Consider the following 19,480-nt stretch of genomic DNA (forward strand, 5'->3'; position numbering starts at 1 on the left):
ACTTTTACAAAATGAAATTGTTTCACATATTGGTCTTCTCAGTCAAAAAGTACTCCTCCTTTTCCCAGCAATGCTTTACAATGCCTGGGGGCAACTATATTTATTCACAAGCCAGAACAAAAAGGAAATTGTAGTAGAGGATAAGGAATCAAAAATCTCTATCAGCCAAACCCTCCCTATCATATGGCTTTAAAATGCAACCCAAACGCCCATTTCAAAAGCATCTTTTCCCCCAGTTGTCCTTTTCGAGCGCGTAGAAGACTTGAAGGAGATTAGAATGGGATGCCAGATTATTAAAAGTATGTAAAGAGACAATGGGATTCTACCAACCCTGTTATATTGTATTCTCTCAAACGCTTAGTACAATGCTCTGCAAACAGTAAGCGCTCAATAAATAGTACTTACTATTTAGAATAAATAATTCAAAAATGTGATGACAGAGCAATACAGTTCAACCGAATTCCAGAGCAGGTCTTGAGTGGCTTCAGACTGAACAGCTCAGGAATGAGGTTATTTCCCTGCTCTTAATTATAAATTGTAGTCAGTTTCCCAGAAAGCATGTCTTCCCTACACATTTTGGATAGTTTGTTGGGGAACTAAGGAGTATTCTTCCAAGACTGTACAACTATCTGGATGGATTATGAAGAATCACATAACTCCAACTGCCACGTCTATGTGAACAACTCCTAAATCTATCTCTAGCTCCGACCAGTCATCAGACCTTCAATTTCACATCTCCTCTTATCTCCAAAACATCTCTACTTGGACATCCTGCCAGTTTCTCAAACTGTGCCGATCTAAAGCAGAACTCCCCTTTCCCTCTAAACCCACCCCTCCCCTTAACTTTCCTATCTCAGTTTATAAAACCACTATCCTCCCTGTCTCAGAAGTTCTCAACCGATTTGTTATATTTCAACTGCTTTGTTATATTTCACCTTACAGCCTCCGGTCAGATTCTGCCACTTCCTCCTTTGCAACTCCCTCCAGTTCCACCCCAACCTGTACCACACTGTTGACTTATTGTGACAATCAATTAATCAGTGGTATTTATTGAGCACTTACTGTGTCCAGAGTACTGCACTAAGCATTTGGGAAAGTACGATACAACAGAGTTGGCAGACGAGACTATTGTTTCAACTTCCTCTCTGGTCTCCCACCCTGCAGCCTCTCCCCACTCCAGTCTCTGCTACGTACTGCTATATGGCTCACCTTCCAGGAATCTCACTCAGCCCACATGTCTCATCTCCTCCTCAAAATCCTACACTGGCTTCCAAGTGATTCTCTGCATCTACCAAAAATTCCCCACAATCAGCTTCAAGGCTCTCCACCAATTCGCCCTTCTGCACTTTTCAGCATCTATTCTCCAACTCACTTCTTTGTTCCTCCTAAGTCAACCCTCTAGCTGTACCTCACTCCCCCCTCTTTCACTTCTCTCCCCTTGCACATATCCCCTTCGCCCTCAAAATCTGACAGACCACAGCTTTCCCCACATGCAAAACCTTGCTAAAATCCCACCTCCTCCAACCAACCATTCTCAATTAAATCCTGGCACGGTAAACCAGACAAGCCCTTTGGCAACTCTAGCACTTAAGAAATTATATTAATCTCCAGCATTGATGTTTAATTACTTATTTTGACCACTTTAGTTATAAATATTTTTATATTTGTCTTTCCCATTAAGGGTGTAAACTCCATATTGGCAGGGAATGCATTATTTCTTTATTCTGAACTTCCCAAGTGTATAATTCTCATTTAAACAGGTGAATAATAATTGTAGTATTTGTTAAGCACTAACTATGTGACAGGCACTGTACTAAGCACTGGGGTGGATACAAGCAAATTGGGTTGGCCACAGTCCCTGTCCCATGTGGGGCTCATCATCTCAATGCCCATTTCACAGATGAGGTGACTGAGGCACAGGGAAGTTAAGTGAATTGCCCAGGATCTGTACCTGAGTTTCTTCTATCTCACTCATTCAATCGTATTTATTGCAGAGCACTGTACTAAGCACTTGGAAAGTACAGTTCTCACCACCGACCCCTTATCCATGTCCTGCCTTTGACCTAGAACTCCCTCCTTCTTCACATCCAAGAGACGTTCACTCTCCCCACCTCAAAGCCTTATTAGAAATACATGTCCAAGATGCCTTCCCCGACTAAATCCTCATTTCCTCTTCTCCCACTCCCTTCTATGTTGCCCCTGAACTAGGATTTGCACCATTTAGTCATCCTACCCTCAGCCCCAAAGCCCTGTTGTACATATCCATAGTTTATTTATATTAATGTCTGCCTCCCCCTCTAGAATCTAAGTGCATTGTGGACAGCCAGCATGTCTACCAACTCTGTTATTTTGTATTCTCCCAAGTGCTTAGAACAGTGCTCTCTGTACAGAAAGTGCTCAGCAAATATCATTGATTCCATCCCCAAATGTGGTTAAATACTGCTGAACCTCCTCCCCAGCCTTACCACCCACCGGGAGTGCTTTCCAGAATTTTCCTCTCAATCATTTATCCGTATAAAAGGAAACTTACTCCAGTATGGTGTAACCACAGGCTGGTGGTCGGCACATACAGCCCACTAATTTTCTTGAGCTGGCCTGTACCCCACTCTCAGCCCCAACCCTTCAGTGGAATGGGATATCTCCACTGTCACCCTCTGGCTTTCCAAGTCCCGGTCCAGTCTTTTAAATGGCCCCAAGAGTCAGAAGTACATAATAATAATAATTGTGATATTTAAGTGCTTACTATATACCAGGCACTGTACTAAGCGCTGGGGGGAGTGGATACAAGCAAATCAGGAAGGACACAGTCCCTGTCCCACATTGGGCTCACAGTTTTAATCTCTATTTTACAGATGAGGTGACTGAGGCAGAGAGAAGTGACTTGCCCAGGGTCACACAGCAAAGTGTCAGAGCCTGGATTAGAACCCATGACCTTCTGACTCCCAAGCAGGGCTCTATCCACTAGGCCATGCTGCTTCTAAACATCCTCACTCTCTTCCACTCCTGGCTCTATTCCAGGAAAGTGTCAGAAGTTTGACTTTGTTTCTACAGAGCTTTTGGAGCACAGTTTATAAAATGTGTAATGATAATAATAAATTTGATTTGGGTACTTAATAATAATAATAATAATAATGTTGGTATTTGTTAAGCGCTTACTATGTGCAGAGCATTGTTCTAAGCATTGGGGAGACACGGGGGAATCAGGTTGTCCCACATGGGGCTCACAGTCTTAATCCCCATTTTACAGATGGGGTAACTGAGGCCCAGAGAAGTTAAGTGACTTGCCCACAGTCACACAGCTGACAAGTGGCAGAGCTGGGATTCGAACTCATGACCTCTGACTCCAAAGCCCATGCTCTTTCCACTGAGTATGTGCCAGGCACTGTACTAAGCACATGCTGTGTTGGATACAAGTAAATCAAATTGGTCAGAGTCTCTGTCCCACAGGGCGCTCACAGTCTTAATCCCCATTTTACAGATGAGGTAACTGAAGCACAGGGACGTTAAGTGACTTGCCCAGGATCCCACAGCAGACAAGTGGAAGAGGCGGAATTAGAACCCAGGCCCGTGCTCTGTCCACTAGGACATGCTGCTTCTCTAGGAGCTGGTGGAGTTGGTGACCACTAAGAAGACTGGAGGACTCCCCAGTGAGACCTAGTTTTCCCAGTGGGGCACCCTGCACCCCCTCCCCACACCCAATCCTCCCACCCCAGAGGTAGTTGCGTGTGGAGGGTTGTGATCAATTCCCATCCCTAATCTGATTGTAAAGTTGCCTTTCTGCCTCAACAGGTTGGACCACTCTGACTTTCACCATTAAGCCATTCGATTTCAAGGGAGCAGCAATTATTGGTCGAATCTCCAGGCACTTCTCCTAGTACAGGTGCCCCTCCTGCCACACCCTCTGTGTGGTCCTCTTCACCAGCATTGAGCCCTTAACCACCCTCCTAGTTTTAGTCTAGTAGATCTCGAGAGATGACCTTAGCAACCAGTCAATCCATCACTGGTATTTATTGAGCACTTAGTACGGGGAGAGCACTTTAGTAAGCACCTGGGAGAGTGCAGTGTAACAGAATTGGGAGATGTGTTCCCGTCCCGCAACCCAAAATGGAAGCCAGTGGAATTTTTTTTGCCCAGGGCTCTACTTCAAGCATATTTAAGAGGATTGGCTAGTGCGGCGGCGTACCTCTAGTTTCCAGCGTATTTTAATTCGGAGTTTCTTCTATTTCATCCCAGCACTTGCTGGAATATAGGACAGAAGATGATTTGGGCCTAAATAACATCCTTAGTAAAAAATTCCTAGGAATTCAGCAAGTGGCCCAGTTCCTATTGCTGTCTCAGTTGGAATTTCCTCCACTCTGTGATATGTTTTAAATTAGCTGAATTGCCTAGAAATAGATTGAAAAATCGAATTAAAGATTTTATGCAGCTAAGTAGGTGTGCGCCATCTAGTGGAGGTCTGGAATTCATACCAACTGAAGCCAACTTGAAAGCGAATAGTTTGGTCAAATAGTTTCCAAAGTATGTCTTTGAGATGTTTCCGTATAGCCCATACTAATTGGTACATTTTTCCATTTCCAAAGCGCTATTTTTTGTTTAGATGATATGAATTTACTATTGCTTCTGAGGAATAGAAAGAAAACCCGATTTTCTTCCTCAGTTACTTCTCTGAACTTCATTAAGTTAGAAAAATAGTTTATTCATTCAATTCAATATTATTTATTGAGCACTTACTGCGTACAGACCACTAAGCACTTGGGAGAGTACGATATAGCAATAAACAGACATTCCCTGCCCACAATGAGCTTATAGTCTAGAGGGGGGGACAGACATTAATATAAATAAATTAGAGACAAGTACAAAAGTGCTGTGGGGCTGGGAGGGGGGATGAATAAAAGAAGCAATATAGGGAACTGGAGAAGGGAGGGGGAGCAGAGGAAAAGAGGGCTTAGTCAGGTAAAACCTCTTGGATAGATTACCTCTCTCTGCCCTTTTTTTATCACCAGGAACAAATTACCATCCCTAGACAACAGAAAACTTCTCACTTGGCTTACAGAGTTGAACTTCTTAATGACCATATCCTTGGAAGGACCAGATTCTCATTCAGGAAAGGAACTGTGGCATCTCTTTTGTACTCTCCATAATGCTTAGTATAGTGCTCACAGTGGGGGCTCAGTAAATATCATTGACTGATTGATTTTCCAAAATATATTTCTCCACCTAACAGGGTGGGGACACAGCTGGGCCCAGTCTTTAACGCACTGAATGGATCCATTTCACTTTGCCCACCGGTCTCTAGATCCTTTAACATGTATTTTTGCTTTTTCTTTCTTTGTTGTTCATTTTAGCCTCTCCATGTTAAATGGTCAAATCTCAAGCTACCATGGGTGGATCTAGATTGGCTAATCGATATCTCATGTCAGATCACAGAGATGGACCTTTCCTCCAACTGTCTCACCTCCCTTCCCTCTGTCATTCCTTGGGGACTAATTAATCTCCGAAAACTGAAACTCTCTGACAACCAGCTGATGGAGTTACCCAGTGTGCAGTCCTCTGATGAAATCATCTGTACAAGGTAGGCAAGATTCCCAAGACAAGATGTAAGCCAAAAAGAATATTTCATTTGCCGAAGGGTTCATTTGTCTCTTGCCAGTTATCCCTAATAATAGTAAAGATTTATTTTAAAATCATTAAGCTCACTGAGGGCAGGGAATGTCTCTACCAACTCTGTTGTATTGTATGTAGTACCAAAAGCTTAGTACAGTGCTCTGTACACAATAAGCACTCAGTAAGTACCATTGATTGAAGGATTCACTGAATCAGAACTAGAAGTTCCCCTTCCTCAGGGAAATCAACTCCTCAGAGAGGCCTCCTCCCTCTTTTCTCTTTCCCCAATCTCCTTGCACGCAGCATTATTCTTGGGTAGGCCTGGGGTACTTCACAAGCTGACAACGGAGGTGAGGAGCTGCTGGCTATAGGAGATAGCCAAGGTGTCAGAGCACCAAGATCAGCTGGGTGAAAATAAACAAGGTGAAAAATGGATTTGATCACCTTCATCCCTGGGAGGGGAGACCAGTTGAACTGATCAACCTCTGGATTGAAAATTTAGAAACCAGAAATCAGTATGAAATTCCAGGAGGTGGCACAGTTTAAAAAAACAGTCTCCCTTGTTTCCCTTCTGATGTAGGAACTCAGGTAAATAAGTCCTGTCAAGGGACTTTATCCTGAGTCTTGTGGGTCAAGGTACCTAGTAGCCACTTACAAAACCTCTAAAACCTCTAATGTCAAATGGGGAAAATGACTTTAAAAAAGCTCCGAAACCAAGGGTGTTCGAATGATTAGGTTTTGGTTTTTCCACCCTGTATGTTGTTTCGTTTTATGGTATTTAAATGCTTACTATGTATCAAACACTGTTCTAGGTGATAGAACAGTAGAAACAATTCTATCAGGTTGGAAAGAGTCCCTGTTCTACCTGGGGCTCTCAGTCTAAGTAGGCGGGAGAAGGATTGACGGCAGAGAACAGGAGTGATCTGATGCATGGCGTAGTGAAAAGAGCACAGGCCTAGGAGTCAGAAGGTCATGCGTTATAATCTCGGCTCTGCTACTTGTCTATTGAGTGGCCTTGAGCAAGTCACTTTACTTCTTTGTGCCTCAGTTACCTCATCTTTAAAATGGGGATTGAGACTGTGAGCCCCACTTGGTACGGGGACTGTGTCCAACCTGATTTTCTTGTGTCCACTCCAGCACTCAGTACAGTGCCTGGTACATAGTAAGCACTTAACAAATATGCCAATTATTCTAGTTATTATTATTTTATTTAATCCCCATTTTAAACCGAGGCACAGAGAAGTTAAGTGACTTGCCCAAGGTCACACAGCAAACAGTTGGCAGAGCTGGGATTAGAACCCAGTTCCGCTGACTCCCGGGCTCGTGTTCTTTCCAGTAGGTCACGCTACTTCTCACCCTGCTTTTGGCATTGATTGTGTCCCATTTAACTGGACTGTCAGTTATTAGCTCACCGGGGGCCTCAACCCATCGATTCACTCTCACTTTCTCTGTAAGAGGCCTTGGTTGCCATTGACTGAGATAGACTGCTAGGCTGGAAGAACCATTGTTTTGATCCAGAACGCATCCCTTATGTTCTTATGTGGACTGACATTTTTCGGGTGTTGGGCAATCCTCAGAGTTAGTGAGTTGTTGCTTACTATTTGTGGATGACCACTGCCAGTCCTAGTGATTGTTGTGGTACATCACTGCTATTTGTCAAGCACAGTACCAGTGACAGTACTGAGAAACAGCATGGCCTATTGGATAGAGCAGAGGCCAGGAATCAGAAGGCTTCCGGCTCCCCCACTTGACTGCTGTGTGACCTTGGGCAAGTCGCTTCACTTCTCTGTGTCTTAGTTACCTCCTCTGTAAAATGGAGATTAAAACTATGAGCCCTATGTGGGACATGGTCTGTGTCTGACCTAGTTAGCTTGTATCTTCCCCAGTGCTTAGTAAAGTGTCTGGCACAGAGTAAGCACTTAACAAACATCAAAAGAAAGGAGTACTTAAGATCCATCTAGAAAAGGAATTTTTAACTTTCTCATTCCATGAGTTCTGGAGGACTCCCATAATATGCTATAAAAATAACTGTCTCACTTCATCCCCCTAAAGCATGATAGCAAATCCTAAAGAATGTAAAGGAGAGAAAAGGGAGCATTCTAAGAGGCAGAGAAAACTGCATATAAAGCTCATACTTTCCTACTAAATGGCTTTTCAGAACTCTGCTGCTCCCAGCATGGTAACTCTCACTTTGATAACCTCCTCCCTTTGAGAAAAACTGATCTGGAAGAAGCCTAAATAGCAAAGGGCCTCTTAGCGTGACTCTCATTCCCATGAAGAACTTAAGTGCTTTGCCGGGAAAAAGAAAGGGTAGGGAGGCCTCTTCATCTCCACTCCCATGACCCGCTTAGCTCTTCTTGCCCTCGTCGCCTTGAGGTCCGAAACTGAGTTCAGCCTGGCTAGGTAATGAAGCTGGCCCAGAGAATGTACATTTAGGGCCTCCAGCTTTCTCACTAACTCTAAAAGGGAGGAGGAGAAGCGCATAAGAGATCTTAGAACTACCACTGGGTGGGAAGTTTGTCGACCAAGTTCAAATCAGGCACGTTGGATAGCATCCTTGTATTTGATGAAGTTCCAGATCAGGTATTGTTATGGACAGGCTTTTTCACTGCTGGCCCAGGACAAGGGAGAAAGTTTCATTGCTTTCAGTTTTCTGTTTGAAGGCCTAGGTGAAGTGATTGGACTTTGTGAAAAGAAGGACTTTTGAGAGCTTAGGGGACTGAGGTGGAGAAAGAAGCTTGCTTGCAGAGAAAAATGGGATTTTGGATCTTGACAGATGAGTATCGGGGAATCAAGGGGAAAAAAATCAATCAGTTGTATTATTGAGCACTTTCTGTGTGCAGAACACTGTACTAAGCGCTTGGGAGAATACAGTATAACAGTATAACAGAGTTGGCAGACACATTCCCTGCCCACAACGGGCTTGGAATCTAGAGGGAGCTTGTAAAGTGTACCCATTCTACCTAGAAGCTTAATCAAAATGACACTTGAGATACCCACCCCACTTCTCTCTCAGGAGCCCCAGAGTATCTGTAGGTTTCAGATTTATTATAATAATAATGGTGGTATTTGTTAAGCACTTACTATGTGCAAAGCACTGTTCCAAGCACTGGGGAATACCAGGTGATCAGGTTGACCCATGTGGGGCTCACAGTTTTAATCCCCATTTTACAGATGAGGTAACCAAGGCACAGAGAAGTGAACTGATTTGCCCAAAGTCACACAGCTGGCAAGTGGTGGAGCCAGGATTAGAAATCACGACCTCTGACTCCCAAGTCCGGGCTTTTGCCACTGAGCCATGCTGCTTTATAACCTTTGTCTTTTAGCACTCTTGAATTCTGATGCCAGTATTTCTTACAAAACTCTCTTACTTTACAATAACCGTTCCCACCTCCATTCCCGGTATGCTCAGTAGGGTAGTCGACGGCGGCAATCCCGGTGGCGGGTCGGAGGAGTGGGAAGTGATGGAAGAGATTCCACAGGGGTCATAGTCATTGCCATAGTAGGAGTTGGTAGCTGAGAACTGGAGAGCCACAGTGGGGAGAGTGGAATCGTCAGGGCCTGACGAGCCCGAGCGGGTTGGTGGCCATCTTTGGAGTTGGCTCCTCATGGAGGCAGGTCGGAGGGAGAAATCCATTCGCTCAGCCTCTGTTTTTATAGGACGAGTAGGAGACACAATCAATCCATCAGTGGTATTTATTGAGTGCTTACTGTGTGCGAAGCACTGTGCTAAACGTGTGGGAAAGAACAATGCCATGGATTTGGTAAATGGCAATCCCTGCCCCCAGGAAGCTTAGAATCTACAGGGAATTCACTCAGTTCAGGGAGTTCAAGACAGTCACCAGAGAGTTTCTATATACGATGATTTTTAATTTCCTACTGGCCATCTGGATTAGAATAAACTGTATCCATGTTGGCTCAGGTTGCTCACAGAATGGTGTAATGGAGATGTAGCTCGCTGGAAATAACAAAACTGCCTCTTTGAAGAAACACTGAATAATGATGCCTTTTGTTTTCAACTTTTTTAGTGTTTGAGCATTCCGTTCTTTTTATACTTTATATCCAAAATCTTTGGGACTTTAAAGTGGCATTATTTTGGTTGCTTAAGCAAATTAAATGTGCCAGGACTAAAAAATGGCATACTAGTTTCCTTGATCAGCATTAAAAATGAATATCAAAAGACATTCTCTGATTATTTCACTTCTTTTTTCCCAACCACAGGTTACTTGAAATTGATATATCCAACAACAAACTGTTTCATCTTCCTCCTGGTTTTTTGCATCTCTCAAAACTTCAAAAGCTAATAGCTGCAAAAAATTATTTAGAAAAATTATTCGAAGAAGATAATGGTATTTATGCCTGGTAATCAAAGTTAAGTTGGCGTTTTCTCTTGAACCGAGAGTGTACATCGATTTATTATTTTGTTGTTTTGTTTTGTTTTTAAGCAACTAACTGGATTGGATTAAGAAAGCTACAGGAACTTGATGTTTCTGATAACAAACTGTCTGAACTCCCTACACAATTTCTTCACTCTTTCAAATCATTAAATAATCTGAATGTTTCCAGAAATAATCTGAAGGTTTTTCCAGATCCATGGGCCTGTCCCTTGGTAAGTGTGACTAAAATTAAAGCAAATAGGGGCAACTGACAGAACAAGTAGTTTAGATGTAAAGGGGATCATTGGCTATCTTAGGCCAACTTATTAATAATAATAATAACAATGAAAATTGTAGTTTTTGTTAAGCACTATTACTATGTGCCAAGCACTGTACTAAATCCTGGGGTAGACTCAAGATATTCAGGTCCCACATGGGACTCACCATCTAAGTAGGTGGGAGAACAGGTATTTAATAGCCATCCTGTGATGAGGGACTTGAGACAGAGAAGTTAAGCAACTTGCCCAAGGTTGCACAGCAGAGAAGTGGCAGACTGGGAGTAGAACCCAGGTCTTCTGACTCCCAGGCCCATGCTCTTTCCACTAGTCCATGCTGCTTCTCTAAACTTGAAAAATTACGTGTTCACAATACTGCCAAATGGTGGGGATTTTTGGTGGCCCAGAATTTTGTTTATTAAATGTGAGTCAAAAAGAATTATTATTTTCTAACCACGAAATTCTCAGGAATTGAAGTTAACCAGTTGAAGCTACAACTGGTACCACTAAAGCTCAGGGGTGTATTGTTCCTCTTAGTTGTAGCATCTACACTCTCTGTGTGGTGTAAAGTTTCAATTATCAGGCTAGCACAGTAGGACGCTGTGACTGAATTGCAGCAGTCTACTGAAACGTTAATTTGGAGAGGTCACAGTGGTCTTTCTTAGAACCAGTATGTAACCACCAAGTAATAGTGACACAAACTTAATAGCTTTTTCTTTTGAAGGCCATATTTTGAAGTGAAATTCTTGTGTTGAATCAGAAGTTCTATAGAGGTGAAGGCAAACTTGTACACTGAAGTGATTGTTGATATCTCACCGTCTCTATCCACTTATTTCTAGAAATGTTGTAAAGCGTCTAAAAATTTGCTGGAGTTCCTGCCAGACAAAATAGCCATTTTTTGGAAAAATCACCTTAAAGATGTAGATTTTTCTGAAAATGTCATCAAAGAAGTTCCTTCAGGACTTTTCCAACTTGATGTAAGTGTACTAAAACAGTTTACGCATGGTGGCTTATCTTTAAATTTGTGGAAAAAATATTGGGAATTGAATCATAAACAAAAATCTCTAATCTTTGCTGACTGAGGTTCTGGTCTTTGTATGTTTTGAACTGTCTGTTCCTGCCATAGCCGACTAGACTTCAACAATCACCAGAGAGGTTTAAATGTCTTTAGTAACTGGTAATTTGCACTAGAAGATTTTTCAGTAGCAGGAGATGATATAGTAGAAGCGGGAATTTATATCCCCGTCTAAATGCAGATGGTGGCTAAAAAGAAGAAACAAAAACAGAACAAGAACAGCAGGGAGGGCATGGGGGAAGAAAGTAAGCAAGAGCAAGCCGGGTGTCTGAATGCCAGCCCAGATGTCAGTATGCCATCCTGTCAGGAGGGCACAAGGCCCAGCACCTGCCTTGCAGAGTTCTGGAAGGTTCCGCGGGGAGCTGGAAGGACCAGACCCATAGTGGCCTTTCTTCCTTTCCTCTCATTCTGACAGCCCATCGCTCAGTAGGGTCAGGGGGGAGCTTCAGACATTTGTCCACGCAGAGGCAGGAAAGATCTCATGCCCCTTCATGTTTAGTATGTCAACTTGTATTTCCCCGCATGAGTACCTGGTTCACAGTAGAAAGAGCACAGGCTTGGGAGTCAGAGGTCATGGGTTCGAATCCCGGCTTTGCCACTCGTCAGCTATGTGACTTTGGGCAGGTCACTTGACTTCTCAATGCCTCATCTGTTACCTCATCTGTAAAATGGGCATTAAGACTGTGAGCCCCGCGTGGGACAACCTGATTACCTTGTATCAACCTCAGCGCTTAGAACAGTGCTTTGCACATAGTAAGCGCTTAACAAATACCATCGTTATTGTTATTATCATGGGCGAGACTGCCCAACTCCACCCAAACCAAACTGAGAAGCAGTGTGCCTAGTGGATCGAGCACAGGCCTGGAAGGCAGAAAGCCAGATTCTAGTCGCGGCTCCGCCACTTGTCTGCTGTGTGACCTTGGGCAAATCACTTCACTTTTCTGTGCCTCAGTTACCTCATCTCTAAAATGGGGATTAATGATGTGAGCCCCATGTGTGACATGGACTGTGTCCAGCATGATTATCGTGTGTCTATTTCAGTGCTCAGTATAGTGCCTGGCACAAAGTCAGTGCTTAAGAAATGCCATTAAAAAAAAAATCCTTGGAACCTTGCTCTCCAAGGGAGAACCACTGGCAAACCCTTTACTCCAGAGCTATTGCTAATCTTCCCTTCCCAGATCCTTGCCAGCATGGATGGAAATTCGAATCTGTGTGGCCTAGGGGAAAGAGCACAAGAGTGCTTGCCTGCTGGGTCACCTTGGGAAAGTCATTTAACGTCTCTGGGCCTCAGTTTCTTCATCTGTCAGTTCTCCCTCCCATTAAGACCATGCGCCCCGACTCCGATCTGATTATCACGTATGCTCCTCTAGCACTCAGCACAGTGCTTGGCACACAGTCAGCATTTAAAAGCATCATTGTTAGTATTATTCTTATTAACCCTTCACCTGTCACTACTCTGTAGCTGGTTTGCAATGACCCCCTTTGACAATGTACCCCAATATGGCTACTACACTCATTTACCATTTAAAACCATCCCTGCTGTTAAGTCCCGGGCTACTATTCGATGGTTTTTTCCAAATTGTTTCCATGATTTTACATTCTGAACACTAGATGGCACATTGTCACCTAACATTGTTTCCAGCCGAAGAGTGAGCAACCTTTTTTATTTGCAGAAAAACCAAACAAAATTCAAATTTTGAGCCCATCGTGTCCAAAGAGTCATAAAACTCAGGAGTCCTCACATGGCGCATGATGTCACTAGGTTGTTCCTCACATGGCACAGTGTGATGATATCAGCTGCATCACATGGAAGGTACCAGTGGGGAGAAGGGAAGAGACAGGGTGAGGAGGAAAGGAAGGCAGAAAGAAAGGAAGCAACATGACCTAGTAGAAAAGGAATATGGTTTAATAATAATAATACTAATGTTGGTATTTGTTAAGCGTTTACTATGTGCAGAGCACTGTTCTAAGCACTGGGTTAGATACAGGGTAGTTAGGTTGTCCCTCGTGAGGCTCACAGTCTTAATCCCCATTTTACAGATGAGGTAACTGAGGCACAGAGAAGTTAAATAACTTGCCCACAGTCACACAGCTGATAAGTGGCAAGTCAGGATTCGAACACATGACCTCTGACTCCCAAGCCACGCTGCTTAGTGGATAGAGCCTGGGAGACAGAGGGACCTGGGTTCTAACCCTGGCTCTGCCACTTGTCCGCTGTGTGACCTTGGACAGGTCGCTAATCGCTTCACTTCTCTGTGCCTTATCTGTAAAATGGGGATTAAAACTGAGTCCCAAGCAGGACAGGGACTGTTTCCAACACAATTTGTTTTTATCTACCCCAGTGCTTAGTATAGTCCCTGGCAAGTAATAAGCACTTAAGTATCATAATTATTAATTATTCTTATTAAGTGCTGAACAAATAATACCACAAAAAAAACCGCCACGGTTCCATCCTTTAAACCAAATGCAGTACTTTGCCGGGAACCGTGCGGCTACTGAACCTCTGCCGCCACAGGCCATGAAGGAAGGAGGAAGGGAGGAAGGCAAATAATAGCTGTCGGTCGTCGGCTCCCTCGACCAGCCAGAGGAAGCGGGAACGGGAGACCTGAGACAGCTCACCCATCCACGAGTTGCTCCTCGGGGCCAGCAGGCCACGAGCTACAGCTATTTCCATGGAGAGCTGTAGCTGACTCACAGGCCATCAGGTTCCAAGCCATGCATTAGTTCAATCTGTAGGAGCTGGATCCGCTCCTGATGAGATCACTGGAACTAAATGGCCACCCGCATTTCCAAGCAAAATGTCGGAAGCCTCTGTGGGCTTCGACTTTGAAATATTGGTCAATGTTGTCGACTACAATAATTTGATCATTTAATTTGCAAAATGGTTTTCAATTAAGGTGATTATTCCAGTCAGGTGATTGACCCTCACTAGCCCCTTTCTTTATGGTTTTGAGGAAATATATTGTTTCACTGTCCATGATTGTGCCACATGAGCATTGGAATTTGCATATGAAAGGAAAATTGCATTCTGGCAAAATTTTGCATTAAAAAAAACTTACATTGTAGTGCTGCCAGTTCTAACATTACATGCTCTCAGAATGATTCTTGCAACATGGCAGTGTGCTGAATGTTGCCTAATTCCTTAATAATGTTTTAGCCAAAAAGCAGAGTGAAAACTCACGACAGGACAACAGAGGACCTTCTCTGTGTACATCCATGTGGTCGGAATTCTGGGTCCCACAGCAGCTTTTGCAGCGAAACACAAACACATCACTCAAACACACACACACTCATTGACCAATTTCACAAACAGTGGCATCTTCCTGAGCAGGAAGGACAAATATATGTGTGTCTATATATATTCACACATAAACACAGCTGCCTTTTGTGCTGAAATGACATCACTAACAGTCTGAGTCTGCCCAAGAGCAGCAGAATGATTGAAAGATCCACACACAATGAGCAGATCCTTCCACCCCTCACAAGTGTGATTATCGCCCTTTGCTATATCGCTGCCGTGCTAGGGTCTGTTTTCAGTCTGCTTCTGCCATTATGATCTTCTTGAAGCCTCTTCTCTAAAACAGCCACCCTGTTCTGATAGTCACCAGGATATTTTTTTTTTAAAAAAAAAAGAGAGATCGGTGTGTAGAAATTGCCATAGTAATTGTGGTATTTGTTTAGCGCTTACCGAGCCTTTTCTTCTCTCTGTTGAATCCTGGGACCCAGATGAGGGGCATTGTGCCCCACTCTGCTTCTGAACCACCTGGTTGACACACCTTATTGAACCCTAAATCCAGAAAAGATCCACTTGGGTTCACCCTTTCAGACTCAAAATGAGAGAGTGGCATCTCTGCTCCCTCCCGTTATCACCAGGCCTCCATCACTCCCAAAACTTTGACTAGACCTGCAGGGGCTCCAAGGTAGCCTTGAAGACAAGGAGCAGCCTAGATATCATCAGGATATGAATCTGGTCAAGACGCGGCTTCTGTTGATAGCTTCTCCCTTCCTTTGTTCTTTCAGTCGATCAATCAATCGATCAGTGGTATTTATCGAGCACTTACTATGTGCGGAACTCTGTAGGAAACACTCGGAAGAGTGCATTCCCGGCCAGTGCACATATTTTTAAAGCAGCATAGCGTAGAGAGATAGGAGATAGTTCTGTTGTCGCTAATTCACCACCACTTCTTCTGAAATCGGCATTGTCAGTAATTGTAAGTACCGAATTAAACTTGGCTCAGACTAGTCTGTGAGCTTTCTAGAGCAGCTTCCCAAATATTTGTTCGGCTAGACTCCCAAGGAACACAAATATTTATGCTGACTTAATTCATTTTTATTACCCTTGAACTTCCTGCAGGGAGTGATTGTGAGTGATATATGTGGACGGTGTAAAATTTGGGGTCCTTTGACAGGGTGGTGCCAATACAATCCATACTCCAGTTTCTCTTGATCATTGAATACAGTTCAAAGGATTTGTCTTGTGCCATTTCCATCACCAGAGGGCATGTGTTGCACATCTAATTCTCCGCTAAATTTTATAACTGCTATTTCCCTCATTTCCCTGGAGAAGATGTCTGGACTAAGGAGCGTGAGTTGGTAAATGCTTGCAGATTGCTGGTTTTAATATGGCACTTGTGACTGCTAACTACTAGTAAATTAACTAAACAATTCCACCACACAAACACACTTTTCCTCAATTATTCAGAAGCAGCAACACCTAAGTGGAAAGAACACAGGCCTGGGAGTCAGGGGACTTAGTTTCTAATTTCGGTTCCACATCTTGCCCGCTGAGTGACCTTGGGTGATGATTCAGTACCTGTTTGCAGCGTGGCTCAGTGGAAAGAGCACGGGCTTGGGAGTCAGAGGTCATGGGTTCTAATCCCAGCTGGGTGACTTTGGGCAAGTCACTAAACTACTCTGTGCCTCAGTTACCTCATCTGTAAAAGGGGATTAAGACTGTGAGCCCTATGTGAGGCAACCTGATCACCTTGTATTCCCCCAGCGCTTAGAACAGTGCTTAGCACATAGTAAGCGCTTAACAAATGCCATCATTATTATTATTACCTTGACTGTGAGTCCCATGTGGGACAGAGACTGTCCAACCCGATTAGCTTGCATTTACCCCAGGATTTAGTATCATTCTTGGCACATAGTAAGTCCTTAGCAAATACCCTTATTGCTATTACTATTATTATTACCATTGTAACTGGGGTCTATGTTAAGTGCTTACTCTGTGCCAAGCCCTCTACTAAGCACTGGAATGCATCCAAGACCCAGTTCCTGAACCTACATGGGGTTCACAGTATAAGGATGAGGGAGAACAAATATTAAATCCCCATTTTAAAGATGAGAAAAATGAGGCACAGAGAAATTAATGACTTGCCTAAGGCCCCAGAGTAGGCAAGTGGCAGAGCAAAATCAAAACTCAGATCCCTTGACTCCCAGGCCCATGCTTTTTACATAAGGCCTCATGGCTTCTGTCTTATAAAAATCTAGATATTTGAGATCAAACGACCTTACAGTGGAAGACCTGATTTTCTTATGTCTACCCCAGTACAGTACTCAGTATATTGGGTTTAACAAATAATGTTATTAGTATTGCTATTGTTATTTTTATTATAATATACAAATAATTATGGGTGATTTGGTGTCAAATTCAGATTAGAAATGGCATATGAAATCTTTTTTTCTCTACATCAAATTCTGTCTTGTAGTGAAAAGCGCTTGGGCCTGGGTTCTAAAACTGATTTTGCCACTTGTCTGCTGTGTGACCTTGGACAAGTCACTTAACTTCTCTGTGCCTCAGTTTTCGCTCCCACTTAGATTGTAAGCCTCATTTGGGACAGGAACTGTGTTTGACTGGGTTAACTTGTATAAGTTGTATACCTAATTCAGAGTATGGTACTCAGTATTTACACGAATAAAAATGGTATTTGTTAAGTACTTACTACATGCCAGGCACTGTGATGAAAAGTCTCAAAACAAGTGAAAGGGCTTTGTTTAATTAGTAAACAAAATCTTCCAAACTGTCAACAATGAGAAATGATTAAATGTTGACTGCTAATTCTTTGTCTTTGAAGACACTATAAAACAAAACAAAACAGGTTTTGGTAGAGACAGTAGTCCTTTGTGCTTTATATATAGTTTAAAGAGCCAATTCCTACACATAAAGTATCATTCCGATGGATTTTGTATTTGGCTGTCTGATGTTAGATTTGCATTTCTTAAAACAGAACATTGTATTCATTAAAGGTTTCTAGATGTGGGGCCTATATTCCTTTGACCAATTCAGGAAACGGTGAAAATTTAACTTAATTTCAATTTTGAATGAAGCCATCCTTTGAAAATAAAATTAATTATACTTGATGTAAATAACTGTAAAATCGAATTAGGCTTCAAAGGACTCATTATTTCGTGTTCAACTAGTAACCAAAGTAGAATGAGGATGACTTTTTTTACGCTCACGTTTGTTGCCGAATTTTACTTTCCAAGCGCTTAGTACAGTGCTCTGCACACAATAGGTGCTCAGTAAATACAGTGGAATGAATGAATGAATACAAATTAATTGGGATGAACACAATCACTGTCCCACATGGGGCTCATAGTCTTAATCCCCATTTTCCAGATGAGGGAACTGAGGCACAGAGAAGTTAAGTGACTTGCCGAAAGTCACAGAAAATAAGTGGCAGAGCCAGGATTAGAACCCAGGCCCTTCTGACTCCCAAGCCCATGCTCTATCCACTAAGCCATGTTGCTTCCCTTATTAGTGAGTGCTCAAAAAATACCTGAATAATCACTATTCGTCTTTTTTGGGATTGACCCTCTTTCCCTAGCTTGGTTCCTGTTTTATGTCTTACTAGCTCCTTTTGGGTTTATGGAAAAAATAGTCCAATTCCCTATTGTCCAATTTCTCATTAAGCTATGGCCCTGTCTACAAAAATATAAACTAGCTGATCTTTGATAATTATTTGAGTAACCAGGTTTTTGGGCTGAGTTATTCAACTCCACAGTCTATGTCAAACAACCATGTTTGACTGTCATATCTTCACTTTTTGAGGGTAAATCTGGCTGGTAGCATCATTTCAGGCAATGGAATCCTCAAATGGATTTTTTTTTAGAATTCCTCATTTTTAGTGACAAGTCTTACAGTGCCTGAGTATCTCACCTCATAGATATTTTGGAAATCACAAAGCATCAGTATAAAAGCAGAGAATAGGAGCAGAACTGAACTAGCTGTTTTCATCACCTGATTACACACCTACAGAATGCTTTCTTTGTAAAATATATATACCTCTTAAAATCGGCTTCAAAGCAGTTTTAACCTGTGAATTGCATCCACCTTGGAGATTGACCTAGCATTTAGCTTTAGCCTTTGTAAAAACAAAATTTTAGAATGTGATTGATTATAATACTCTAACAATACAAACCCCTTGAATATTTTCTTTCTACAGCAAGTACTTTAAATAGGCATATTTAAAGCAGATAAGAAAAATTCTGAAAGGTAATTGAAACTGCAAAAAAAAATTCACTTGTTTACTTGAGGTCTTACTGTTTGAAAGTTAAAAACTTAGTAGAGGACCTTAATGGTGGTATAACCTTTAATGAAGACTCTAATCCTTGAAGTGTCTTTTCCTATTTAATGTTCATAAAATGTACATATTTCCTAAAGGCAGTGAAGAAAGGAAAAAATTTTGTGCTAGAAAGTACATTGAGACACTCAATTTGCAGTTGTTCAGAATATATATTTTCCTGCAATTTAACTCTTCTTTTTTCAAATCCATTAAATTTGCAATGTCATTCATTGAATTTAGGGGGAAATTTTAATTGAAAAGAACTGGAAACCCTACATTTGCTCTCCTTTCTCAGGACTTGGACTAAGTTTAGAGGCTGTTTCTATTCGCTCCCATAAAATACTGGGGCTTTGAATCAGTCCCGGGAAGCAAACAGGCTCTTTGTGAGCAGGGAATGTGTCTTATATTGTTATATTGTACTCTCTCAAGCACTTAGTAGAGTGCTCTGCCCACAATAAGTGCTTAATAAATGCGATTGACTGACTGAAATAAGGGCTGGAAGAGGGAGAGCATGATGTCCTGGGACAACAGAAGGTCCAGAGCCTGGAGAGCCACTGCTATCAGGCTACTGTCCCCAGAGCA

The 19,480-nt window shown here is 42.5% G+C and overlaps 1 protein-coding gene across 1 annotated transcript in view; it reads left to right on the forward strand.

The window, feature by feature from the left end:
* Positions 1-19,480, forward strand: part of LRRK1 (leucine rich repeat kinase 1) — a 145,817-nt gene that overhangs the window by 59,154 nt on the left and 67,183 nt on the right. The window contains 4 exon segments of the mRNA XM_029065466.2: positions 5,346-5,572; positions 9,826-9,953; positions 10,050-10,213; positions 11,095-11,232. Coding sequence (XP_028921299.1) covers positions 5,346-5,572; positions 9,826-9,953; positions 10,050-10,213; positions 11,095-11,232 — 657 coding nt within the window.

Source organism: Ornithorhynchus anatinus, chromosome 5 (genome assembly GCF_004115215.2).
Source record: "Ornithorhynchus anatinus isolate Pmale09 chromosome 5, mOrnAna1.pri.v4, whole genome shotgun sequence".
Taxonomy (NCBI): domain Eukaryota; kingdom Metazoa; phylum Chordata; class Mammalia; order Monotremata; family Ornithorhynchidae; genus Ornithorhynchus; species Ornithorhynchus anatinus.